Raw genomic sequence first — 27,607 nt, 5'->3', positions numbered from 1 at the left:
TCTTGCTCTGTCACCCAGGCTGGAATGCAGTCATAGCTCACTGCAGCCTCAACCTCCTGGGTTCAAACAATCCTCCTCTCTCAGCCTCCTGAGTAGCTGAGACTATAGGCAAACAACACCATACCCAGGTAATTTTTTTTTTTTTTTTTTTTGAGACAGGGTCTCACTCTTGTCACCCAGGCTACAGTGCAGTAGTGTGATCTTGGCTCACTGCAACCTCTGCCTCCTGGGTTCAAGCGATTCTTCTGCCTCAACCTCCTGATTAGCTGAGACTACAGGCACACGCCACCATGCTAGGCAAATTTTTGTATTTCTAGTAGAGACGGGGTTTCAGTATGTTGGCCAGGATAGTCTCCATCTCCTGACCTCGTGATCTGCCCACCTCGGCCTCCCAAAGTGCTGGGATTACAGGCATGAGCCACATGCCTGGCCTGAAGATTCTTAAGGGAGTGATCAGTTCTACCTGCAAAGGTTGGAAGAAGCTTGTACAACTGACTCGGTAATTTTTTTTTTTGAAGATGGGTTTCACTATATTGCCCAGGGTGGTGTTGAACTCTCTAGGCTCAAGCGATCTTCCCCCCTTCACCTCCCAAAGTGCTGGGATTACAGGCATGAAGCACTGTCCCTGGCCCCGCCTGATAAACTTTGGTATTTACTGTTTTAGTCCTCAAACATTTAGACCAAACTGTAAGAGGTTGTAGTTATAAGAAATGCCAAGTTTCAGTTGCTTATGATGGCTTTATTTTGAGAACTAATAATATGTGTTTGAGTGTCTAATACTATAGGATTTTATTTTGTTGCGGTAATTACCTAAAATATTTTGGACAATGAACTTTGGAGAAAGTCAGCAGAGAATAATTACTTTTATTTCAGTTGTAGAACATAAATCTTTCAAACTTCTTTTCTTGAATAAAGCCCTCAGACAGTAGGTAGTCATTCGAATCTCTAGTTTTAAGAATTGATTTAAAATGGGAACCAGAAAGAAATATTAGAACCAACCATTGGAATAGTTGGATTCATCTTATTTCCTTCATGCAGGTCCTCTGGTGATGTTCTTGAGACGTTCAATTTCTTAGAAAATGCTGATGACAGTGATGAAGATGAGGAAAATGACATGATTGAAGGCATCCCAGAAGGAAAAGACAAACATCGGATGAATAAACACAAAGTAGGAATTATATTTTATATTCTTATTAGCTATATATTCATGTAGTTGGAATAGGAATTTTTGAGATGTCTTAAGTTACTTGGGAGTGATTGATCATCTTTATTTTACATATTGGTTAAAAGTTTTATGTGGTCAGCTCTTTTTGCGTTACACACATAGAGTAGGAATTGTTTGCTGTATTATTCACTAAGTGGGCAAGAAAAGGTCTGTATTTATAGGACTAGTCCATTGATTTTGAAACCTTTTTAAAGCGATGCCCTTTCCACTTCTGCTACAATTGAGAATCACTGCTGAAGTCTGTCTCTTCATGTACAGCACACCAGTGATAAATTAACTGAAGTTGCAATGGGAATACTTCCACCCTGGGTGAGGGAGTAATCTGTGAATTATAAATAAGTCTCAACATTCTTGTATTTTAGTAAAGAATAATAAAAATTTACTTTTGCTCATAACCTAAGAAACAGTTTATCTATTTGAGTGGTTTGAGGGGCTCGCTATAGAAGCCAAAGTAGAGTTGATTGTCCATTCGTGGATTACCAGAGTAGTGTACAGCATTTCAACCATAGAAAAAAGTGGGTAGGTTTAGTTGTTGGTATTTGAGATTTTACAGTAACGTAAGAAAAAAATGACAGTGTTCCACAAAAGTTTCTGGTCTACAAAATCAGTTTTCAGTCTTTTTTGACACATTCTATATGTATAAAGTAGTCTATTTGGGTGAATAGAGATTTTGATCCTTTTTATTTTTTTGTTCTGGAAGGTAAAGCACTATTATAATTATCACAGCTATGAATTTAAATTAGTTACTATGCCCTATCTCTATGAGTGACGGACTAATCATGCAGTTTCCCATTTATGAGGTCAATTCAAGATAACATCAGAATGCAAATAAGTGACTGGTTCTTTAATGGAGGACTAACTGTGAATGTACTGTAATTTAAGACGTTAACTGTTCTTGATGATTAGCACTTAAACCATTTTTAGTGCCACATTACTTAGATCAATCTTGGCACAGCACTGTCGAACCATTTATCTAAAGTATAATTTGGGATTTGTGAATTACATGGGAAATCTAAAATTTTTGATCCAAGTAATTTTAAAATGGGTGTGTAAATGTAGTTTTGTGATAATATTAAAGCATCCCTTTTCCATTTAGGATAAAAGTAATTCTTGGTTTATATTCTATTTACAGATAGGTAATGAAGGTTTAGCTGCTGACCTAACTGATGATCCTGATACTGAGGAAGCACTGAAAGAATTTGATTTTTTAGTGACTGCTGAAGATGGTGAAGGAGCTGGAGAAGCACGGAGTTCGGGGGATGGCACAGAATGGGGTAAGGTGATAAAGAAATACCGGGTGGGAGGAAATCTAGCCCTTAATGATGGGTTATTATTAAATATTATATGTGGAATGTGTGTATGAATGTATGGTGGCAGTTAAACTGAGAGCAAGGGGAAGTGGTTTTGAATAATATCAAGGTATTTTGTACCAATTTACTTAAATTTGGTGACTAAACTGTTTAATATATATGGCTTTTGGTGGATTTTGATTTTTGGAATTTGTCTGGATTTAAAGTTGAAGCATTTAATTGATTTGGAAATCCAATTTCTTTCCCTTTAGTAGATTTTTAAAAATGTACGTATTCAGTTTTAAACATTCCCATTGTTTAATTTGGTATTCTAGATTTAGGAAGATTTAACTCTCAGTATGTCCATATAGTGTTATGTGACTAATTACTAATTCTAGTAATTAGTCAGTAATTAGAAATTAGTAATTAGAAAGTAATTAGTAATTAGAAAGACTAAAGCTACTCATCCTGAATTATAGCTCTATATTGAGCACAATTTAATGAAGATACTAAACTTTATTGCCTGTAATATTCAGTGTGCAAAATGTTAGGGCCTAAACTTTGGAAGTGGTACATTGTGCTAATAATAATTCAGCCATAACTAAGAGAAAACCATTCTCTATCTGTACATGGTTAAAAACCCCATTAGGAAGTAAAATAAGTTTAAAAAATATTTTAAGGTAATAGCTGACATCATTTATGTTTTTCCTAGTGAATACACTCATGCAATCCTCATTTAATATCAGCATGTTGTGTGGTAGGTAGAACAAAGTGTGTTTAATGAGCTTTATTGGAGAAGGTTATTATTATTATTGTTATTATTATTATTATTTTTTGAGACGGAGTCTCGCTTTGTTGCCAGGCTGCAATGCAGTGGTGCAATCTTGGCTCACTGCAACCTCCGCCTCCCGTGTTCAAGTGATTCTTCTACCTTGGCCTCCCAAGTAGCTGGGACTACAGGCGTGCATCACCACACCCAGCTACTTTTTGTATTTTTAGTAGAGGCGGGATTTTACCTTGTTGGCCAGGATGGTCTCGATCTCTTGACCTCGCGATCTGCCCGCCTTGGCCTCCCACAGTATTGTGATTACAGGCGTGAACCACCGCACCTGGCCTGGAGAAGGTTATTTTAATACATCAAAGTTTTGCTTAATTACAAGCAAGAGGAATAATCACTAGATTTCTTAAAAAACTACTTTGATAGCAAACACTTGGATTTTAAAAGATGCCTCATTTATGTGTTTGAACTAAGTATTGCTAATAGCAAGAGAGAAAAAACCTAATATGTAATACATTTATTGACTATCTTGATATAAAAAATGAATCAAGTACTTAAAAGATTTGAATTTTGCCACCAGTTTTCTTATTATAATTCTCAAGCATTATTTTCAGACTTTCACTTCTTTCTTCTTCTAAGTGGAAATAGACACATTAATTCAAACATGCGAAAACTCCACAATTACTTTCTAGACTACATTTTTCTACTTACTATTTGAAAATGATGGTGGTTTAGAAGGGTGCCTTTCTTCAAAATCAGCATTGCTCAGGAGAAACAGTAAAAATATTTAACTTTTATCTTCTCTGTGCAGACATTCAATGTGGGAAATACCTTATCTTTTTCCAGTAATTTCAAAAGTATTGTTTTTTCCTGATTGTTTTATAATTATATAATTATTTTGTAATGCAAGTATGTTTTAAAAAACTTAGAACCTACAAATACATGCGAAGATAAATATTTTTATAAGTATATGTATATATATTTACTTATTTGGTTAACAGAGGGTTTTGCTAAATGTTGATTTGTAATGCACACTTTTCACTTAATACATGGTTCTTCTGCATCGTTTTTTTTTTGAAACAGGGTCTCGCTTTGTTGCCCAGGCTGGGGTGCCGTGATGCAATCTTGGCTCTCTGTGACCTTCACCTCCCAGGCTCAAGGGGTCCTCCCACCTCAGCCTGCTGAATAACTGAGACCACAGGCGTGTGACCACACCTGGCTAATTTTTGCATTTTTTTTTTTTTTGTAGAGACGGGATTTGGCCATGTTGCTCAGGCTAGTCTTGAACTCGTGGACTCAAGCAGTCTGCCTGCCTTGGCCTCCCAAAGTGCTGGGATTGCAGGCATGAGCCACCATGCCCAGTCAGCATCGTTTTAAATAGCTGGATAACATTCTGTCAATAATGTGCCATAATTTTATTTAACCAGAGCCCTATGATGCACATTTAGCTTATTTTCATTAAAAAGAAAATGATCGAAATAACTTATCAAATATGTTTTTAGCTAAATCTTGACACATATTCATTCCTGTTTCCTTAGCCTAAAGTTGCTAGAAATTTAGTCAAAAGGATAAAGAAAAAAACTCAGAAATTTAATTTATACGGAATGGCATTATTTCTTTGATAATAGTTTCCATATTATGTACAACTGATTGGTCCTTCTGTCTGAAGACTTTTGATTGTAGAGCAGAGTTTTAAGACAACTCTCAATACTTTGCTTTTTACTATCAATATTTGACAGTGCCTGTGTCTCCTGTGTAAGTGGAAGTAATCGAAAAGTTCTCCTGCTTCCAGACAAGACGGAAATATCTTTAAAACATTTTAAGTTCTTGATGAAGGAAAATAACTCATTTAAATACAAGATGGTTCAAATAGTTTTTTTTTTTTTTTTTGGTAAGACATGAAAACTGTCAGGTGATTTATGCAGTATTTCCAAAGTTCATCATTTCTACTCAACAAGATGTTATAGTCATTTTTTCCAAAGCAAAGAGGATGAATATGCAAACACTCTTTATATTTATGGAATTCATTTGCTAAAAATTTGAATATATTTATAAATAGGAAAGTGGTAGCTTTCAGATTTTTTTTTCTTTTTTTTTGAGACGGAGTCTCACTCTGTTACCCAGGCTGGAGTGCAATGGAACCATCTCAGCTCACTGCAACCTCCACCTCCCGGATTCAAGCGATTCTCCTGCCTCAGCCTCCGGAGTAGCTGGGATTACAGGCGCGTGCCACCACGCCCGGCCAATTTTTGTATTTTTAATAGAGACAGGGTTTCACCGTGTTGGCCAGGCTGGTCTTGAACTCCTGACCTCAGGTGATCCACCCGCCATGGCCTCCCAAAGTGCTGGGATTACAGGTGTGAGCCACGATGCCCAGCCCAGATTTAAATTATTGCGTAAAAGGCACTGATTTTTTAAAAAAGTAAGTCTTGTCTTAATGAAACATACTCTAGTCCTTACTCACATTAGAGAATCTGGTTGTTATTTTGTATATTAGCAATCAACAATTAACTTTGTTATCTCTGACTTTGAATTTTTTTTATCTTATGAAACCACTGCCTTTTGGCAAGCTAACGCTCTTTTCACTGTAATCTGTATTAGATAGTCTGAGTTTAATATTAGTAATTTTTAGTTCTTCGCATTGTCGAAAGCAATAGTTGGCAGTTCTATTTTGCTTTTTCTGTCATGGAGACTTAAGTATTTTAAGAATGTTCATTTATTGTCTCGTGTCTTTGATCTGTAGAGATTTATAGAACTACAAAATACAATTAGCACCTGAATGTTTGTTCTTAAGTATAATGGATAAAGTATGAGTATTTGCATGAAGTTAGTTACAGATTTATGCTACAGTTAATAGATTTGTATAATTCATCTGCTTTGGTAATCAGAATTACCGTGATAGAATTTCATGTTTTTGTGGGTTTGAGCTGTCAGGAGTCAACTTTCTTATGCATATTTGTGTTTTCTTTTAGACAAAAAAGTTACTGTAAATGATTCAACCTCATTTCTTGGTATTTTTTCCCCCTAGATTTTTTAAAAACAGGATTAATATGTAGAAGATTATGCTGCCTCTTCCCTTTTGCTCTTATCTATTTCTTATAAGCAATATCAAACAGCTGTTACTTACCAGGCAAGTTTCAGGATGTTGTTTGTGCACATATGCATTCACCAACCTGTTCTTTGCACTGCCTAAATTTACTTTTGTTTTCTAGATTTGAGATTATCTTGCAAGTAATATTTTTTTCCTTAAGCTTATCCTTTTTTTATTCCCTATGCATTTTCACTCCACTCTTTTCGTCAACTATAGTTAGAGCTATTCACAGTTTTATTCTCTCTGCACAGGTCTTCTAGAAAACTGTTTGGCTCTTACTAAATTTTTCTATCGAATTTCCTATATAAACTTCATACAACTTAAGGTTTTTTTTTGGTCTCTGTGAGGTTTAAAAAATATTTGCTCATAATGTATCAATTTGTCTTGCTTTAAGTAATTGAAATTAAGAATTATTAACTTCATTAAGATGAGTGCAAATGATTGTTGAGATCCCGTTTTTCTTGGTATGTTCAATAAGTTTACAGAAGGATTCCTGATGCAGCATAGTTTTCAGGAAACTTCATGATTTGAGTACATGCGAATTGAGTAAAGTGAATTTTCTCTTTACAACTGTGTTACAAACAGCATTACAATTTGTGGATTTGACAGATAGATAATCTTAGGTGTAAGTTTTAGTCATGAGTAACCTAGTTTCAAGTGATTCAAGTTAGCAAGTTAATTTCAAACTTAGGATTTAGTTTTTCACATACTGACTGACCACCTGTGATCATACCATCAGGGAAAAAATTATGACAATTGTAACAGGAAAAACTCAAGGTACAGTAAATATTTGCATTTCTGTGTGCCATTCAAATATGAGAATTTCTTAAGTTTGGTGCATATAGCACTCTATAAAGGAAGAGAAAGGCTTTTTATGTCTATAGATTAAGTCAGTGAGGCCTAGGGTGGCTCTTACAAAACTTGTTAGCCAGAATATACTGAGTTATCAAAAACTTAACAAGTCAGAGTGTTAAACTTCCTTATGAGCTGTTTTAAAACCACACGAAGGAAAAATCCTCAATATTTAAAATAATTCTCAAAGACTTATTTTTATGCTGCCTCTTTTTAGTGCTGTTTTTCCTCTAGTTGACTATGAGTAAATTTTTCTCAGGCACAAGTATTTAGTTAAATATTGATTTATTATTCAGCTAAAATAGCTGACGTAGCTTCAGCAGATGTACAGCAATGTATGTTTTCACTTCTCCATGTTTATCACTAGTTTTATCCTAAAAAAAATCAGTTCTAAAAAAATTCTTCAGTGGAATTTGAGTTTGTTTTTTTGTTTTTTGTTTTTTGTTTTTTTTGCTAATCTTAGTTGTAGACCAATGGAAGAAGGTAATGAGATGTTGAACTATTTGGGTGGGTGGGGGCAGAGGTGGGACTCTCTGAATGCTTTGTATGGATTATTCAAGACATTATATTTTTGAACTATATGTATTATATTGGACTAGAATGCCTCTCCATTAGTACAGTTAATCCTGTGCATGCAGAATCAGTATGACAGAAGGTGCATGAATATTTTCATCAATGAAACAGCACTTACCTTTCTAGCTTGCACTTTTCCGAGTAGTTCGCATGTATTTCATTCATTTGCTTTTATGATGCTGGCTGAATAATTTTTTATTAACATTTTTATAAAGATGCAGTGATCTATTTTTATAACATTAGATTTCTAATGTCAGTCTATTGAATGAATGATAACCTTCAAATTTGTGGTTCATGAAAATGAAGCACTATTTAACTGTTGATATTAAATGTTTAGAAACTTATGACATGGGCATTTAGAGTTTGAGTTGTGAATACCAGAACTGAGACTGCACCTTTAAAGTATTTTGAGTATATGCTATTAGTACATTTTATTATGATTATGTAAAGCTATAACAGTTTACTGCCAACAGCTTGCATTGCCAACTGCTGATTTTTTTTCTTTTAATAATATGCTGCATGTAGATAAAGATGACCTCTCCCCAACTGCTGAGGTTTGGGATGTAGACCAGGGACTAATAAGTAAGCTGAAGGAACAGTACAAGAAGGAACGAAAGGGGAAGAAAGGGGTGAAGAGTAAGTGCAGATTCTGACTATTATAATTTTTGTATACCAATAATTGAGAAAAAAATTCTTCAATTCTGTTTCTTTGTGTAACTTAATTTTTTGTTTCATAAAGGGGGCAACTAACTTTAAACTTTGTCTGTTGTATAATTGAAATTTATTTGTATATAATTTAGGATGTGTTATTGATCAAGTAGAAAATCATTTAAAATATATGGGAAGGGTAAAGGAAAGATTTTGAGGATTGTTTTTAAGCTTTAAAAACTTTACCAAATTGTTTGGAATATTGGCATTGGAATAAAAAATAAAGAATTGTTCAAAAGGGAGAAAAGTATAAATTTCTCCATTTTTGATACATAGAGTATAGCTATAAACAACTCATATCCAGGTTACATTTCTTAGTTTGGGAATCCTTACCTACAGTGAGTAGGAAAGCCCTTTCTATAGGTTCTGCTTTCTGGTCTTAATCCAACTACAAACAACAGCAGCAGCAAAAAGAATCTCTTGGGTAGTACTTTTTGGCTACTGTGGTGAAGGAAACCAGAAGTGGGAGGTTAGTGGTGGCAGTAGGGTTTGTTTAGTCATTGCTGGGTGTCTCGGTGCCTGGATGTATTTTTCACTATGTTGTATATTAACCAATTTACTTATTAAAATGTAAATCCGCTATAGTACCTCTCTCAAAGTAGCAATTTATTTCCATTTGGTGAAGCAAACTTAAAAGTTGCCACATAAAAATATCTTCAGATCTATGACTATTAACTAGAGAGACTTGAAACTTATTTTTGGGACTCATTTGAACTGGCCAGTGACCCCTGCTAGTCTAACATTTTGACTATATAAAGGAGAAAATAGTGTGAGAAAAAGGCAAAAGCAATATAGACATTCTTTTGTGTTTCTTTGGTGACAAATACATTCATATATTAAATGGTAGGTGTAATGGAAACGTGTGCGAGTTTCAGTAAAACCTTTTTTGAGTGATTTCATTTACTGTGGAGGCTAATAAGTGAAGTTTTGGGAGTTTCACCTGTTACACAATTTTCTTTTATAACTTTATGATAGCTTTTGTTATTGCATGTGAATTAAAATACTATATAGTGAACTGCTTATTGTATTTAAAAACATTTGATACTGGGCTGGGTTGTGTTTAGTTCTAACATCATTTACCTATAATGCAAGCATGCTGAGTATAAAAGTACATTTGCATGATTGACTATATTAGAATAGACAAAATGACATTGGAATTTTAGGGTTTAATTTTTTTTTTTTTTTTTTTTTTGATGGAGTCTCGCTCTGTCTCCCAGCCTGGAGTGCAGCGGTGCGATCTCAGCTCACTGCAACCTCTGCCTCCCGGGTTCAAGCGATTCTCCAGCCTCAGTCTCCTGAGTAGCTGGGACTATAGGCACGTGCCACCATGCCTGGCTAATTTTTTGTATTTTTAGTAGAGATGGAGATTTACTGCGTTAGCCAGGATGGTCTCAATCTGCTGACTTTGTCATGATCTGCCTGCCTTGGCCTCCCAAAGTGCTGGGATTATAGGCGTGAGCCACTACGCCTGGCCTAGGGTTTAATTTTTTTTTTTTTAAGAAATAAAGTAGCTTATTTTACTAGTGGATTGCTTATTTTATATATAGTATCATAAACTGACTTAATCTGCTGAAGATTTCTTTTGAAATGTTAGATAATGTTGCTTCTAATTTAAAATAGAAGTATCCCATTTTCCCCCTCTGATAGACTATAACTAGACCTGTATCTTTTTGAGGTCTACAAATAAGATGTAAGTCAAGGTCTTTTTTAGTTGTTGCTTTTAAACTTTTCTTAAAATTTTTTTTTAATTAAAAAAAGTATGTTTAAGAAATATTAGAAACAGATAAACTAAATTAAACAAAATTTAATTTTTTTAGAACCCATGTTGGAGTGCAGTAGTGTAAATCATAGCTCACTGTAGCCTCAAATTCTCCTGTCCTCAGGATATCCTCCCACCTCAGCCTCCTGAGTAGCTGGGACTATAGGCACGTGCCACCACACCTGGCTAATATTTTATTTTTAAAAATTTTTTTTAGAGATGGGGTTTCTCTGTATTGTCCAAGCTGGTCTCGAACTCTTGGCCTCAGGCCATTCTTCCACCTCAGCTTTTCAGAGTGTTAAGATTATAGGCATGAGCCACCGTGCTTGGCCTTGTTTTTTTTTAATTGGACCTTAGTGCACACAATATTATAATTTGCCTACTGCCATCATAGAAAACATTATTTTATGTCAACAAATAATTCTTTTATATATATTTGTGTTTTTTTTTCTTTCTAAACAACAGAGAGGAACTCAGTACATGAAATGGATGAAAGTGGACTTCTTTGATTGAATCAGTACTTGGAGACCCCAAATTCATAACTTAAGGCTTTCATGTCTCAATAACATCTTACTATCTAGATAGGTATTCTGTTATTCAGCCCATTCCACTTTAATTTTGATTTCATATCTATTTTTTCAAAAAAATGAATTTTGCTTATATAATCATAAAAATAACACATGCTTGTTATTCAGATAATATAAGACGTATATAGGAATATAAAGAAAAACTAAAAATCACCTGCAATCCTACCACTCAGAGACTATTTATTTGGCACATATTCATCCATCTTTTCTTAAAAGTCTTTATACGTAAAACCTCCTTTTTAATATTTTAACTAGAATATTATTGTTGTAATTTAACTCATTATTTCTTAATGTTTCATAGTCATTTAAAATATAATTTTTGTGGATTTAACTTAGCGCTTCCATTAGTTAAACCTATAGATTTGTTTCTAATTTTTAAACATTTTTGTAAATATTACTGTCTTTGAGGCTACTAATGTAAGCAGATACAGGGATAAGGTTTCTAGCAAAGTGTCTCAGGAAAGAGAATTCAGAAATAAATTATGTTTCTTTTTTATACTTCCTTTATGAAGGTTTATAAATTAAAAACTTTTCACTCTTTAATACAGAATTCAGTGTGAAAATGTTGGCTCTGAATCCTTGCTGTGAAATTAGAGTTTAAGAAAATGAAAACTTTTTTTTTTTCTGTTTATGGATCACAAACTTCTAATCTTAATTCGAATAGTTCATCATGTTAATACTAAGATAATAATTTTACATGAAAAGGTAATTCATAAATTTCTCAGAATTTTTATTATCTAGTCCATATTATTATTCTGATGTTCTCCTTATGTAGCTTTGTACAAGTTAGAATAATTCATTATCTGTATAGCCTTTTGATTTCTTTAAAAAAATTTTTGCTTATAAATGACACATAATTATAAATATTTATGGGACACAGTGTGACATTTTAATACATTTAAACATTGAATAATAAAAATCAGAGTAGTTAGCGTATTCATCATTTCTTTGTGGTTACAACACTCATATCCTTTTTTTCTAGCTATCTTGAAATATAGAATACATTATCATTAGCTATAGTCACCCTACTGTGTAATCGAACCAGAACTTATTCTGCCTATGTAAATGTAAATTTGTATACATTTACCAACCTTGATTTTTTTTCTTTATTCCAGAATTTGTTAATAAGTCACACCTACTGAATTTGCATAAGCTTCTACAGATTTTTCACTGCAGCTTCTTAGAGGGAAGAAAACTATTTGCTAACTTTACCATATGGAATCAGCAGACGTAATCCAGTCTTTTTTCTTTTTCTTTTCTTTTTTTTTGGAAGGAAAAGAGAAAAATGGCAAGAATGCTGACTTCTTGACTTTGTAAAGACCCATTCAAGATTTGACTTTTAAATGGAAAGGCTTCTAAAATCAAGTGCTAAGTTAAAGTTTCTGTGTCTTCCAACTTGTTCACTCCATCTCACCCTTCTTTTTTTTACCCCCTGCCCGCCCCCTCCCCCCGGCAAGAGGAAAAGGGGTTAAAAGTGACAGCCTTGTCTTGGAATGTAGACCCACTTCAATATTTCTTTCTTACTAAGTGAGATATACAATATAATTGAGATGTACTTTATCTTATTAATACTCTAAGAGTCAGTACCTTGAAACTAAAGAGGCTTGATGCAGTTATTTTCGTCTCAGGCTTCAAAGGGTTAAGCTTTCTTTTCCTTTTAACTTTTTATTTTGACATAATTTCTGACTTAAGAAAATTTTGTGAGAATAGTACAGAGAATTCCATATATTTTTCGCCCAGATTACCCACCAAATGTTAACACTTGCTTTTCCCTTTCCTTTCTGTAAATATATTCTTTTTTATTTTGAGACAGGCTGTCACTCTGCTGCCCCGGATGGAGTACAGTAGCACATTGTAGCTCACTGCAACCTCAAACTCCTGGGCTCAAGCAATCTTTCCACTCCCTCCTCCCGAGTAGCTAGGACCACAGGTGTGCACCACTATGCCTGGCTAATTTTTACATTTTTTAATAGACAGGATCTCTGTATGTTGCCCAGGCGGATCTCAAACTCCTGGCCTCAAGTGATCATCTCACCTCAATCTCCAAAAGCAGTAAGAGTTCAGGCATGAGGCTGGGTGCAGTGGTTCATGCCTGTAATCCCAGCACTTTGGGAGGCTGAGGCGGGCAGATCACCTGAGGTCAAGAGTTTGAGATCAGCCTGGCCAACATGGTGAGACCTTGTCTCTACTAAAAATACAAAAAAAATTAACTGGGCATGGTGGCTCACGCCTGTAGTCCCAGCTACTTGGGGAGGCTGAGGCAGGAGAATCGCTTGAACCCAGGAGACGGAGGTTGCAGTGAGCCAAGATAGCGCCAATGCACTCCAGCCTGGGCGACAGAGGGAGACCATCTCAAAAAAGAAAAAAAGATTTCAGGCATGAGCCACCGTACCTGGCCATGTATTTTTTTTTTTTTTTTTTTGAGTAGTTCAGAAAACTAAGTTGTAGACATGTTGCTCTTTAAATAGTATATATTTAAACAAAGATATTCTCGTGTATGACCACAGTACAGTCATGAAAATCAAGAAGTAAGCCTTGATGGAATACTAATGTCTAAGCTAAAACTCAGTTTTCTTTCACTTTTTAATAATTTCTATGTTTTCTGTAATTTGGGAGGAGCTTGAATTAATCTTTTGTAAAAATGTTGGGCTGGTAGCATTTTTCTAACTTTTTAAGGTCTCCATTTGTACTGTATTTTATATCTTAGTAAAAACATAAATCAATGATTAAAAATTACAGTGTGAACGAAGCATCTGAAATATGGAGGCTTTAGTTAGAATATGAGAGAGCAGCTAAAAATCTTTTAAGGCTTTCTTTGATATTTGTTACTCCTTTTCAACATGGACAATTTAAACTGTGGATTATAATGTATTTTCCTTTGATAGGAGCTGTCATTCTTATAGCCTGTTGTTACTCTTAAGCTATATTATACCTATAAAATTTAAACTTACCAAGAAAAGATTATTTCATTTCCTTTCTTGAAAAGATGTATAGGCTTTCCCCATTTTAAAAATTCATATTTTGGGAATATGTATGTTTGCATTCCTGGTTCTTAGTGAGTGGACTTATCTTAATTTTCCTAATTATTCTTGTTTGTCTTAACTTTTCTGTCTTTTCTGTATATGGAATATGATTTTTTTGCCATTTCCCTTCTCTCCTTTACTGGTGTTGCAGAATTACTATGCACCTTCTGGCCTGATTATCAATACATTTGAAAAGGGGAAAGTCTTGTAACTTTTTCAACATTTCTTTTAAAATAAATCATAAGTGAGCTCCCCCAAGTCATTTTCTAATTTTTATTTTTAAAGTTTTGTATTAATATTTGTCATTTACTATTCCAGATCCAAGAAAACATGTTGTCACCAGGAAGTACAGTTTTTTAAAGTGTGACTTGAAGCCAAATATCCAAAATTAGGTATTTGAATACATTTAAGAAGAACTTACTCTTAAGTAGGCTTTTAAAAACACCTTTGCTCACACTACAAATTATCTGTTACGATTAAGCTACTTCCGTTTAGCACATAGTACTAATTCGAAGAGCCCACAAAATAGTTATATTCTCTCTCCTCCCTCAAAGACAAAAACAAAATCGTTTCATAGCAAAGAGATGTTATTTTCAACTAGACATGTGGTTTTATGTTTCTGGCTTTAATTTCACTCTTTAAAAACAAACATTCATGTCCTTTAACTCGGGATTTTTTTCTTTCTTTTCAAGAAAATAACTTAGGTATTTTGCCTAGGATCAGAATGTATCAGATTGATACTCTTTAATCAGTGCACTTTTTAAAACCGAAGAGTCACTTTGCAGCTGAAGTTATTTTTTCTTATTATTGTGATCTCATATTTATTTAAGACAACAGTTGTCTTAAATAAATTAAATAAAGCTGTGAAAGCTTTATGATAGAAAATAGAACAGATATAGCAAACATGACTTAACTAAATTTTCATGCTAAAATAAGCTTATCTTTTCCAGTTTGTTTGCCTGCTGACAGTTAAACTTCAGAATATAAAAGTTGATCAACAAAGGGAGGGCTCATTTGAGAAAGGGAAAATGTTAGATTTGTTCAAAAGTACTATTTTACTTACAGTTATAGAGGGCATAGTAAGATAAATTTCATGGCATGAGTATGTGTGTTTGAGCGGAATTTGAAAACGTAACAGTAGTCTGTAGTTTGGCTTACACGTGGCATAATTAGTATGTTTTTCATTGTGTCAGTCTAGAGGATTATGCATTTATATAGGACTTTGTATTTGTTAAGAGGTGTTAAGAGGTAGGTGGGTTGTATTCATAGTAGGAGAAAAGTTTTTCTAGCTGGGCACGGTGGCTCATGCCTGCAATCCTAGCATTTGGGATGCTTAGGAGAGAGGATTGCTTGACCCCAGGAGCTCAGTACCAGACTAGGCAGCATGGTGAGACCATCTCTACAAAAATAAAAAATACAAAAATTAGCTGAGTGTGGTAGTGCATGCCTGTGGTCCCAGCTACTCTGGAGACTGAGGTAGGTGGATTGCCTGAGCCTAAGAGTTCAAGACCAGCCTGGACAACATGGTGAGACCCTGTCTCTACAAAATTTTTTTAAAAATTAGCCAAGCTTGATGATACATGCCTGTGGGCCCAGCAGGCCGAGGTGGGAGGATCACTTGAATCCAGGAGGTCAAGAGCCAAGGAGCTCAAGGCTGTAGAGAGCCGTGTTCGTGTGACTGCATTCTAGCCTGGGTGACAGGGCAAGACCTTGTCTCAAAAATAATAATAAAAATTTAAAAATAAAGTTTTTCTTGCTATAAGAATTAGAAAAAGTATTTGTACTTCTATAAATTTCAGTTTTTATTAGTGCTTAATGTGCCTTCAAATATGCCTTTAAATATTGGTATTAATATTGTCTAGTATCCTGTTATACTACTACAGTTTTCTCATTGCTGATAAGACTTCAGGTTTTTTATTTGAAATTGTTTTGTTGCATTTATTTAGAGTATTGGATAGGTTTAGAAAGAAAACGAAGACATTAAATTTGCAGTTGAAAGATGCTCTGCACAATAGAGTAAAGACTACTACTAAATGAAATCTGCTTTCATCTTTTGGCAGCTTTTGAGAAACTAGGATTAGAGCAGGGAAGTTTCATCATTTCCTCAACTTGGCACTGTGTCACACTGAAGCTATCTGGCTATAGTATGTAAATAATATTATATAATTTGGGATCCTCAGTTTGAACAGTAGCTTCCATAATATCTCCTAATTTCTTTCCCTTTTGTATCTCCCAGTTCATGTGTACAGGAAGATTTTGACTTTATCTGTAACTAAACTTTGTCAAGCCTTTATTATGTTTCACATTAACTATCACATAAATTATTTACAAGGTAGTATTTAATAAAGTCATTTTATGTTACACACAAATAAGAACATTGAAAGATCAACAAAAGCTTTACAGAAGAGATGGAACTGGTGTGGAGGAATGGATAGAATTTGGATAGGCTGAGGTGCATGTTAGAAGATAAGGAAGTGTGTGTGTGTGTGTGTGTGTGTGTGTGTGTGTGTGTGTGTGTGTGTAGAAAGCCTTCTCACCTTTCTGAGAATGAGTGAGGACAAATATGACAAAATACTGCAGAAGTAACCCCGGTGAACACTGAAACTATATGGAAACTGCTTTGACTGGAAAATGAAGGGAGTTTGTATTGTGGATCATTAAAAAATAAGATGGGGTAGAAAAAATAGGATCAGATCATGAAGCACATGAAACGGTTAAGTACATAATTTTAGTTAACTTTGATCCAAAGAGTGTGGAAGTGCTACTTGTGGTTTCTGAGTGAAGGGAGATATAATAAATGTGATAATTTTGGAAAATTAATTTAGTTGTAGTATATAAATGTGATTGAAGGTAAATGGAGCTCAGAGACAGAAAAACCAATTAGGAGTCTCTTGTAATTCATAAGATTGAAAGCCTTGATTAAAGTCAATAGATAAACTTGGAGAATACTTTAAAGGAAGATTCTTTTTTAAAATCAGCCCCCACCGCTTTATAATTTTACAAGTTGAAGAAGAGTTAAGATGTGGTTGCAAAATTTTAGGAAGCAAAATTAAATAAATAGTGGTGGTAGTCATTTAAGTGGGAAGGTTACAAAAGGGAGCTATTTTGTGAGAAAGGATAATGTTTATATTCTTTTACGTTGAATGTAACTGGTGGTTGGACATCCAGTAGACAGTTTTTTGTTTATTGGAGAATTTGTTTACAGTCATTTCTCTGTGGGGGTGGGGGAATCCTCAGGTAACACTGAGTTTCTTCATTATTATTAGTTAGGAAATTCAGACTACGTAACATATTACCTAATCCAGAAGTAGAGTTGTTTAAGCATTTCTAAGAAATTAGGAATTACTGTAAAATAGGACCAATAAATGTATGAAAGTCCACCTATTTCCACTAAGTTTTACCATCTAATTGCCTGGCATTTTGTTAAGGATACATAGATGCATAATAGTTCTTAGAGTTACTTACACTCAGATAGCCACAGTGAACTTAATATGTAGCAGTCGAATTCTTCCATTAATGTTGATGTTAGTAAATATAAGATCATAATGTTTGACCTTGGACTTACGTATTTTATTTTTTTAAACTTATGTAGATTATAAAGCATTGTCTTTTCAAAGTATTTTTTTCTGACATTCTTAAAACTTGTTTTCTTTGAAAATACATGGTTCAAAATAAATAATTCTGCTGTTTCTAAAGTTCAGAGTTAAAGAACATTCCACAATGCTACAGAAGCTTTTGAGTTTTATATATTTTGGCCTGAATTATCCAGGCAACAGCCAAAATTCTTCCCTTATATTTATGGCTTATGACAGTGCTGACTTTTCATATCATTATGAGAAACTCAGAGATGTATCTCATGGATAAATCAGGTTTTTCAGATTTGGGAAAAATGAAAAAAAATTTTGAAAGAAATTGGGATTGATTTGTTAATGACAAATTTGTACTAACATGGCAGGAAAATATTCATGGAAACACCAGGTAAAGTTAATTGTTTGTTGCACCCTCATAAAAATTACTTGTACTTACTCCTTTGTTTTTAAAACAGTGAATTATGTTGAAAAGCCCTTGTTTTATTCTTTACACTGATAAATGTTAATCTTAAACACCCAAATTTTCCTTTGTTTTAATGATACCTTCTGTGTCTGTGAGCTTACAGAACTTTAAAGAACTCTCTAAAATATTCTATGGAGATATATATATATATATATATATCTTTAGAGATATATATGTAATATATATATGTATCTTTATATATATCTCTCCACAGAAATAGTAAATATTTAAACTCAATGTGTTTTGGGGGATGGTATGGAAAATGGAAGACATCTTTAGTTTTCTGATATTTTAATAACTGGGACTTCTTAATAGTCTGTTTTGTTAATAAGTTGGTTTTAAAGGCTGCTGGAAAGTCAAGCGGTAGCCATTAAATGAACCTCTACTGCTGACATTAATTTACAGGGGCCAACAGGACAAAACTCTACGACATGATAGCTGATCTGGGAGATGATGAGCTGCCCCACATCCCTTCAGGAATCATTAATCAGTCTAGGTCAGCCTCTACTAGAATGACTGATCATGAAGGTGCAAGAGCAGAGGAAGGTACAAAATTTAGCTACCATGTTTATTTACATTTCAGAAGACCTTAAATCCAAATCACATCTTTATGCAACTAGGCTACTGTTTAAAATGCTGATGATCATTTTATATGATCTTTAGAGAAGGTGTTGGGCAAGCTCTTGATGTAATTAATTTAGGGATTTTGACATTTCTGGTTTCTATTTCTTTATATTTTATTTTTGTTTTTAATGTGAGGAGTTGTTGTTTCCATCATAGGTGAATTCAGAGTCTTTTCTTAAATCTAATTTTAACTACAGATCCAGTAATGGGAAAATAGTAATTTATAAAAACAAACTTAAAATAATACATATGGAAAAAACTACTCATTTTGTCTTATTGCGTAAATTTAGCAACTAATAATGATTACCACTTACTAGAAGACAACTATGGTGCCAGGCATTGCGCTTGGAACCTTTTTTTTTTTTAATCTTTTTTTTCCCTTGAGACGGAGTCTCACTCTGTCGCCCAGGCTGGAGTGCAGTGGCATGATCTCGGCTCACTGCAACCTCTGCCTCCTGGGGTCAAGCGAGTCTCCTGCCTCAGCCTCCCAAGTAGCTGGGACTATAGGTGCACACCACCATGCCCGGCCAATTTTTTGTATTTTTAGTAGAGACAGAATATTACCATGTTGGCCAGGCTGGTCTCGAACTCCTGACCTCAAGTGATCTGCCGACCTTGGCTCCCAAGGCGCTGGGATTACAGGTGTGAGCCACAGTGCCCAGTCTGTTACTTTAAATATATATTACTTCAAAAAATATATGTAACTGTTACCTAAATTAATCATTTGAGAATAAGGCAGCATCATTATTCTTTAACTTGGTAGCAAGTATATTCTACCTAGTAATGAATTTTATAAAATTTGCCTAAACCAGAAATGTGTAGGAAATGAAAGTACTACTTAAACATTTTTTCCAAAATTGATTTTAGCCGAAGATATATAGGTATACTTGAGTCATGTATAACTCTAAGTCTAAATACTTACAAGTATTGAATCTGAATTTTTAACCAAAGATTATTGTGATATATGAGATACAGTTATTTGGCATATGTAGTAAATTTAATTGATGTTATTGCCTTTGCTGTGTAAAGAAGATTTGTTTGGTGTCTCAGTCAAAAAATTTTAAATGCATCTTGTTCCCTTTTAAGATTTCCCTAGTGGCACAGTTTCCTTACAATTAAATAATTTTGCATTTTTTTCCCTCTCATAATTTACCATTTACTTCTCTCACCTTAAAAAAAAATCACTAAAATAACAAAATCATTCAAAACAAAATGAATGAAAAATAAAATAGTGTCTTAATTTTTTCAGATCTCATTTCCACTATTGAGATATATTCCTGTTTTACTTTAGAAGTATTTTCTAAAATACACATAGCAACTCCTTTTTTTTTTTATTTTATGCATTTAGCGGTGATTTTGCCTTGTTTTTGGTCTGTTTTGCCAAATATGCATAGTACAACTTGCTAAAATTTTTGTAATTAATGTACATTTAAACTGCAGGTTTTGCAGTTTAAGGCAAAGCCATGTTAGCAGTGTGGACCCTTTTAAATGTTTCAAACCAGTGACTTACGGAAAAAGCCAGTCAAGGCATACTCTACACGAAAACCAACTTAGAGCTCTGTATGTGTGTTTGTTTATGTGTTATGTGTGTGTTTTAAAGAAAGAATATAGGTCAGTGATCTGTTTCGTGATGCTGGTAAGAGGGCGAGGGGAGAGATTTGATAAGTGTGAACTTCATTACAGTTTTTGAAGTATCAATCTTACTAGAATTTGTTACTTAAAGAGATGTGAGTTTGACTTCAAGCTAAGAAGGCAGCTTTGGAGTACATATCTCCTTATTTTCAGTGGCAGTCCCCAACTTCCTTCTTTACTTTTGAAGTCCGTGTCCTACCTCATTTTATAAAGAACAAATGTCTGTTTTCTGGGAGTGGTACTTCAACATTACAATCTTCTAGACTATTGCTGCTATAGACTTGAGACCTACCATGTTGCCACTGGTATAAATGGAATCTGTTACCTGGACTAAGTTCTTGGGAAAAAGAGTTCAATATGCGAGCTACAGGTTTCCTTCATCATAAGTGTCCATCAAAAGGAAGATTAGTTATAAAAGTCTGAAAAAGACCTTGTATTTTATAGACCCATTATACTAGTATTGTTATATTATTTGATGAAATCTCTTAGGCCTCCTAAATTTCCATCATTAAATTAAAAACTAGGGCAGGCATAGTAGCTCATGCCTGTAATTCCAGCACTTTGGGAGCCCAAGGCAGGAGGATCACTTGAGCCCAGGAATTCAAGACCAGCCTGGGCAACATAGCAAAACTCTGCCTGGGCAACATAGTAAAACTCTGTCTCTATTACAAAAAAAAAAGATATTAAAACTACTTTTTTTAGGCTGGGCGTGGTGGCTCACACCTGTAATCCCAGCACTTTGGGAGGCCGAGGCGGGTGGATCACGAGGTCAGGAGATCGAGACCATCCTGGCTAACACGGTGAAACCCTGTCTCTACTAAAAATACAAAAAAAATTAGCTGGGCATGGTGGCAGGCGCCTGTAGTCCCAGCTACTCGGGAGGCTGAGGCAGGAGAATAGCGTGAACCCGGGAGGTGGAGCTTGCAGTGAGCCGAGATTGTGCCACTGCACTCCAGCCAGGGCGACAGAGCAAGGCTTCAAAAAAAAAAATAAAAACAAAAAAACTACTTGTTTGAATAATTATATTCTTCTTTGAATTACTAATGACATTTTTATATTATGGGTAATTATATTACCATTAATAAAATGAATTTTTAGGATAGAAATTAATTCCCTCTGCAGGGAAAAAGGGCAAACAAATGAGTAGCTGCTGTGATTACCATATGCCACAGTGATGGGTAATATGGAAAGCAGAGGTAATAGTGTAAAAGAATTTTTGCACATATATGTGTAAATACTGATGAAGTAGAATAGCTTGCAATATCTACATAAATGTCGTAAAATATATGTGTGTATATAGAGAAAAGGACAGAAATGTGGTCATATGATTAATTAGAAATGAGTATAACACTAATTTTTTGTTAAGTACAATTAATCCAAAACTCAAGTAAAACTAATGTCCAGACACTTCCCTTCACATGCTCCTAAATTGGTCAGTGGCTGATCAGAGATAGTCTTGCAAAATCATTTGTTATGTTAAAGTTATTTTATTGGGCTTTTGAGATTTGTGTCAGTGAATGTTTGTATAATTGTGAGTGGGAGGAACTGTGGCATTTTGTTCTGGCTTTTCTTAGAAACAAATTCCCTGAGCTTAAAGTAAAAATATTTCTTTGTCTAGAGAAAAATGCTTTGAGTAAATATTATCTAATGACTTTTATATAATTATCCTTAAGCATAAGTTTAAATTGTTGATTTTATAGTTTTTAGCTGCTTCTGGTATTGCCAATAACTGCATACTAATAATTGGTAGGAAAAGATCAAAAGATCAGTGCTACAGATTATTCAGATTCAATAAGTGTCATCATTGAAAGATTAACTAAATACTACTTAATATCTATATATTTTGTCAGGTGCTTTCAGATTCATTTTAGATCAAGTAACTGAATCAGAGCTGCATTTTAGAGCCCTATTTGAGTCAGATTATATAGCTTACTTTGATAGGATAAAATAAAATAACAAGATATTCTAAGTAAAGTTGAATTTTATTTTGCCATAGTATATATATGAATTGTGTCTTCTCAGAATTATTTCCAGTAGTGTTAGTGATGACTGTCAAGTTTCATTACACCTGTTGTGTTTCCTATAGCATATTTATATCATTTTTCATGGGAATTTTTTTAAATTGATAATCAGCTTTTTTGTATAATGTTTCCCTTTTAAATTTGCTCATGAATTTTAAGTGTGTTTTGATATAGAGTTTATATTATGATTTGAGTATTTCTCCCTTGTTATCTTAATGTTAAAATTTTGCTTTCAAAGCATATTTGAAATGGTATTGAAGGTTGTTGCTTAAACTATGACTGTTACAACAAAATATTTAGATAATAGTCATTCAATTATGGCAGAGTTTAATTGGTCAGTAGTATGTATAGAAAGGAAAACACATTTTAAATAATTGGAACTGCTAATATTAACACGAAAAGCTGTAATAATGCACATGATATAGTTGAGAAAACTAAGTGAAGCTCAACCTGAGTTTAGTTTGAAATTGAAATGGCAGATCTGATCAGAAATTAAAGCTCTGTGGTAAGATTACTTGCTTCATTTTAGGATGTCATGGTAACTAGAATGGGACATTAAAATAAAAGTCGTAGTCAAAGCTTTAAAGCTGGAAGACAGGCTGGGTGTGGTGGCTCACGCCTGTAATCCCAGCACTTTGGGAGGCCGAGGTGGGCGGATCACTTGAGGTCAGGAGTTCAAGACCAGCCTGGCCAACATGGTGAAAGCCCTTCTCTACTAAAAACAGAAAAATTAGCCGGGTGTGGTGGCGGGCACCTGTAATCCCAGCTACTTGGGAGACTGAGACAGGAGAATTGCTTGAACCTAGGAGGTGGAGGTTGCAGTGAGCCGAGATCGCACCACTGCACTCCAGCCTGGGTGACAGAGCAAGACTGTGTCTCTAAATAAATAAATAAATAAATAAAGCTGGAAGACATTCTGAAGATCACATGGATTAACCTTTTATAGAAAGGAAACTGACATTGTTGGTGGAAGAACTTTTTCCTAGACCATTGCTGTTACTGAAGGAATCTGAACAATTAAAGCTTCATTCTAGTGAACTGATAGAGTATATAGCTGACTGTAAACCATTTACATTTCAATGTTTGTACTAGTTTTTATCAGGAACTAGGATGCCTAGTACTTCTTTAGAAAGCAGAAGGACTTAGCGACAACCTATTAACATTTAAAAAATACTGTATGACTACTTTGAGGTCTTTGAGGTCCATGGTAGAGGTTTCCCCCCATGAATGCAAAAATTGATATTTAACTCTATTATTTAATCAAAATTTGTCCTATTTCTTATTTAACATGTAAACTATAGTTATAATTGTATTGAAGTGATAAGAGATTTAGACAGACAAAGCTTTTTTGCCCCAACTTCCACCCCAGAATAATATATCTAGTGCACATTTTATTTGTGGACGGTTACTACACCACAGTTCCAACACATTTGTTTAACACTGCTTAGTAACAGGATTTTTTGAGTAGAAGTGGGAAAATAAAAATTAATTATATTACTGAATATTGTAACTGTTAAGTGCTTAAATTTTCCCCACAATATTGTCTTGTACTGTATGATTTTTCAGCATTTAAGAAGCGGTTTTGTTCTTTATAGCTGAACCAATAACGTTTCCATCTGGAGGAGGCAAGTCATTTATTATGGGTTCTGATGATGTTTTGTTAAGTGTACTGGGCCTTGGAGACCTTGCAGACTTGACGGTAACAAATGATGCAGACTATAGTTATGATGTAAGTGCAGTTTTATTTTTAATTTTTTAATGATTTAATAGAAGGCTCCTTATTTTTTGGAATCACTTATAAAACAGAATTAATGTCAAGGTGCATGGAAAAGATAAGTTTGTGTCAATGTGTTGATTTGAAGTGACATGTAGTTTTTCTTTTATAACTACTTTCTTTGTGGTATTTAAATTTTTTTTTTTAGGTATTTTGGTGGATTAACTAGAAGTTTGAGATGATTAATATATTGGTCAGTAAATACATCTTGAGTAGTCAACTCTCAATTATCTCAAATTAAGCCATATTTTGGTGTTAACAAGAAAAAAAAAAACCTGAATCATATATTTGCCTTCAGAATACTTCTTAAAAAGCATGTTTTATTTTTGAACTTTTATTTTCTTAAGGAAATATTTTAAAGTTTCTGAACATTTTAAAGTTAGCTTGCATCATTTCCTGAATATTTAACTCCTTCATTAGAGGGTTGGGGAGTGGATGGAAGGGATGGGGAGTCCAGTGTTAAAGGTGAAACTTGTCTTGGATTTAATTTTTTCTAGACATTAATATTTCAATTGAGAGTTAACTATACTTGTTAGATCTTTATGTTATTTGCAGTTTTTCAGCAATTTTTTTTCTTTTTATAATGAGTTTCTTTTTTCCACGTTTTATACTTAACGTTAGCATGCTTTTTAGGGACAGCCTTTGGTGGGCTGGATTATTCTCATTAATATATTTTTTTAAGTATATAAGCGACTAAATTCCCGTAAACTTTTGACTGCTTTAGAAGTGGTTTCACAGCCTATCTTTACAGATGGAGAAATGTGAAGGTAAAAAGATAAACCTCTGTCAATATCAAGAATTATGAAAATGGGATAAAAATATTCTTAAAGGGTCTATAGTTCAGACTTTCAGAAAGTACCTTAACTTGCTGCCTTTAATAATTTCACATGCTAATATATTTCTAAATGACAACTTTACTGTTAATACTGTACCGTTGGATATTTGTAATAACTTATGTAATTATTTTTCATGTAAAGTATTGCAGCAATGGTAGTTATTTTGTTCTCATCTGACATTTAATAAGAGCTTTGGGTTTAGCTTAATAGGTAAAAACAGATTAAGGAACTCTTCATTTGACCTAGGCTATTTGTAAGGCGAATGAAATTATTCTGAGTTATTATTAAATGATAAAGTTTTTTTAGAAAGTTTTAAAGGTACATTAAATTTCCACTGGACATTTTAGCCAACAGTTTTAAATATATGTGTTAAACACACCAAAAAGAAACGAACAAACACTCCACATGCCTTCCAGTTTACTGCTTTTACCACTAAATATTGTGCTCTTTCCTTTTAGTTGCCTGCTAATAAAGATGCCTTTCGAAAGACATGGAATCCCAAGTATACACTACGTAGCCATTTTGATGGAGTACGGGCATTAGCTTTTCATCCTGTAGAACCTGTGCTGGTTACTGCTTCTGAGGACCATACCCTGAAACTTTGGAACCTGCAAAAAACAGTTCCTGCCAAAAAGCAAGTATTTTAATGTTAGCCTGGTGTATTTCTTCCAATTTTGCTAATATAAGTAATTATTCCTCATTATGGTTGCATATCTTTAATGCACACATTTGATCTAATGACTATTTAATATCAACCAGTGATTCATAGTTATTTAATTGTCTTCTCTTCCCCTACCCTTTTTCCCCCTCTTTTAGGAGTGCCTCTTTAGATGTAGAGCCTATCTACACATTTAGGGCCCACATGTAAGTTTTACTGAATTGGTATTTAATTAACATCATAATTATTGTTAAATATCATTTATCAGTCCTCAAACCTTGTGATTTTCTAAATGTTTTATATTAGAAAAGATGTATTACTTGAATAATAGCTATTTAATAATTGTATTGGAATATGAATATAATAGTATCATTCAGGCCAGATGCAGTAGTTCACACCTGTAATCCCAGGACTTTGGGAGGCTGAGGCGGGCAGATCACTTGAGGTCAGGAGTTTGAGACCAGCCTGGCCAACATGGTGAAACTCCATCTCTACCTCAAAATGCAAAAATTAGCTGGGCATGGTTGTGTGCGCTTGTAGTCTCAGCTACTTGATAGGCCGAGGAAGGAGAATCGCTTGAACCTGGGAGGCGGAGGTTTTAGTGAGCAGAGATCACCACTGCATTCCAGTCTGGGCTGGCGACAGAGTGAGACCCTGTCTCCAAAAAGAAAAAAAAAAAAAGTACCAGTCAGATGTACATATTCTCTTAAAATAGTTTTTAGATATTACATAAATTCAGAGGTTGGGGGAATGGAGATTTGAGTTTCTTCTTAGAATTTATTAGTAATTTTTTTTCCCTCTCTTCCTACAATAGTGGCCCTGTTCTGTCATTAGCTATTAGTTCTAATGGAGAACAGTGTTTTAGTGGTGGTATTGATGCAACCATCCAGTGGTGGAATATGCCGAGTCCCAGTGTGGATCCATATGATACATATGGTAGGTAAAATGATCAAAATGTATTTTTTTTAAGTGAATGGAGCTGACAAAAGTAAATACCTCAAATATGATTACGAGGTTATTTAAACTTATATTAGTCACCTCATTTAGTTCTTCCATTTGCCAATAAATTGCTTTATTAAAGAGAAATTAGGAAATGTCATGCCATGGGTATTTAAGCCTATGAATTGATACTTTCTCTGTTGTTAAAAAAACTATATTAATTAAAATGTTAATTTAGGTAGTAGTTACAAAAAGAAGAAGGAAACAATGTGTAATCTATAACAAAATTTTGAACTTAAATAGTTTATATATTTTAAAAATATTAAGCAAAAGACAATGGAACCAACAGCAAGGGTGTAAATCATTAAAACTTTTTGGAGCCAAAAAATTTTTTTGTTATTCTTAGCTCATATCTACAAAACATTCTTAATTTCAAAATGGAAAAAAAAAAAACAACAGAAAAGAAATCTCCTTTGACTTACAAATGGAGCTTTTAGAAATCTGTTCTACAGAAACACCTACCTGTACCTGTGTTCAAATATATTTGTAAGGGCACTGTTAATAATTATAAAATGTTAAAACAAAATGTTTATGAACTCTTTGTTCTTTTTATTTAACACACACTTTGTGCCTAGATTAGCTAGGCATTGTGGTAAGCACTATGTCAAGAAATAAGATTTAGACCAATGGGAAGTAGAGACATAAAACAAATAAGCGAAGGGATGGGATCTATGGTTACAAATTGTGATAAATGATAAGAAGATAGAGTACTGTGAGAGGGAGTAACAGGCAGAACCTTCTGTAGAAGAGTTAGTCAAGAAAGGTCTTTCTAAAATAATAACATTCAAGCCAAAATCTGAAGGATAAAAGGAAACTTTCAGTAGAGTTTTAAGCCAGAAAGTTATCTGATAAATATAAGGTTTTAAAAAGGTGACTGTGTCTGTTGTGAGAAGAATAAATTGGGGGCGATAGGAGTGGAAAAAGAAGTACCAGTTAGGAGGCTGCTGTCATATAATAGTCCAGTAAACTAGGTGACAGACTATATTGCCAAGATTAGAGTGGTGGTAGCAGAGCATTTAGAAGTGGTTTTGAGGTACGCTGAGCGAGTGTGGTAGAATAGACAGGATTTATTGATAAATTATGTTGAGTAGATAAAGTGATGGGTGAGTGACTCTTAATTTGATT

At 34.1% G+C, this 27,607-nt stretch overlaps 1 protein-coding gene across 6 annotated transcripts in view; it reads left to right on the top strand.

The window, feature by feature from the left end:
* STRN3 (striatin 3) overlaps positions 1–27,607 on the top strand; it is a 136,765-nt gene that overhangs the window by 91,603 nt on the left and 17,555 nt on the right. For 3 of the 6 annotated variants that reach the window (XM_032180180.2, XM_058429901.1, XM_058429902.1), the window contains exons 6-13: positions 1,039–1,168; positions 2,358–2,499; positions 8,334–8,444; positions 18,344–18,484; positions 23,811–23,944; positions 25,284–25,459; positions 25,642–25,689; positions 26,298–26,419. In XM_032180180.2, the coding sequence (XP_032036071.1) occupies positions 1,039–1,168; positions 2,358–2,499; positions 8,334–8,444; positions 18,344–18,484; positions 23,811–23,944; positions 25,284–25,459; positions 25,642–25,689; positions 26,298–26,419 (1,004 nt within the window). The remainder of the gene's footprint in view (positions 1–1,038; positions 1,169–2,357; positions 2,500–8,333; positions 8,445–18,343; positions 18,485–23,810; positions 23,945–25,283; positions 25,460–25,641; positions 25,690–26,297; positions 26,420–27,607) is intronic. The other 3 variants (XM_032180183.2, XM_032180184.2, XM_032180185.2) reach the window with 3 other exon arrangements.

The sequence above is a fragment of the Hylobates moloch genome, unplaced genomic scaffold (genome assembly GCF_009828535.3).
Source record: "Hylobates moloch isolate HMO894 unplaced genomic scaffold, HMol_V3 SCAFFOLD_16, whole genome shotgun sequence".
Lineage (NCBI taxonomy): Eukaryota > Metazoa > Chordata > Mammalia > Primates > Hylobatidae > Hylobates > Hylobates moloch.
Note: the sequence above shows the minus strand (reverse complement) of the source record. Positions and strands in the feature narration are given on the sequence as shown.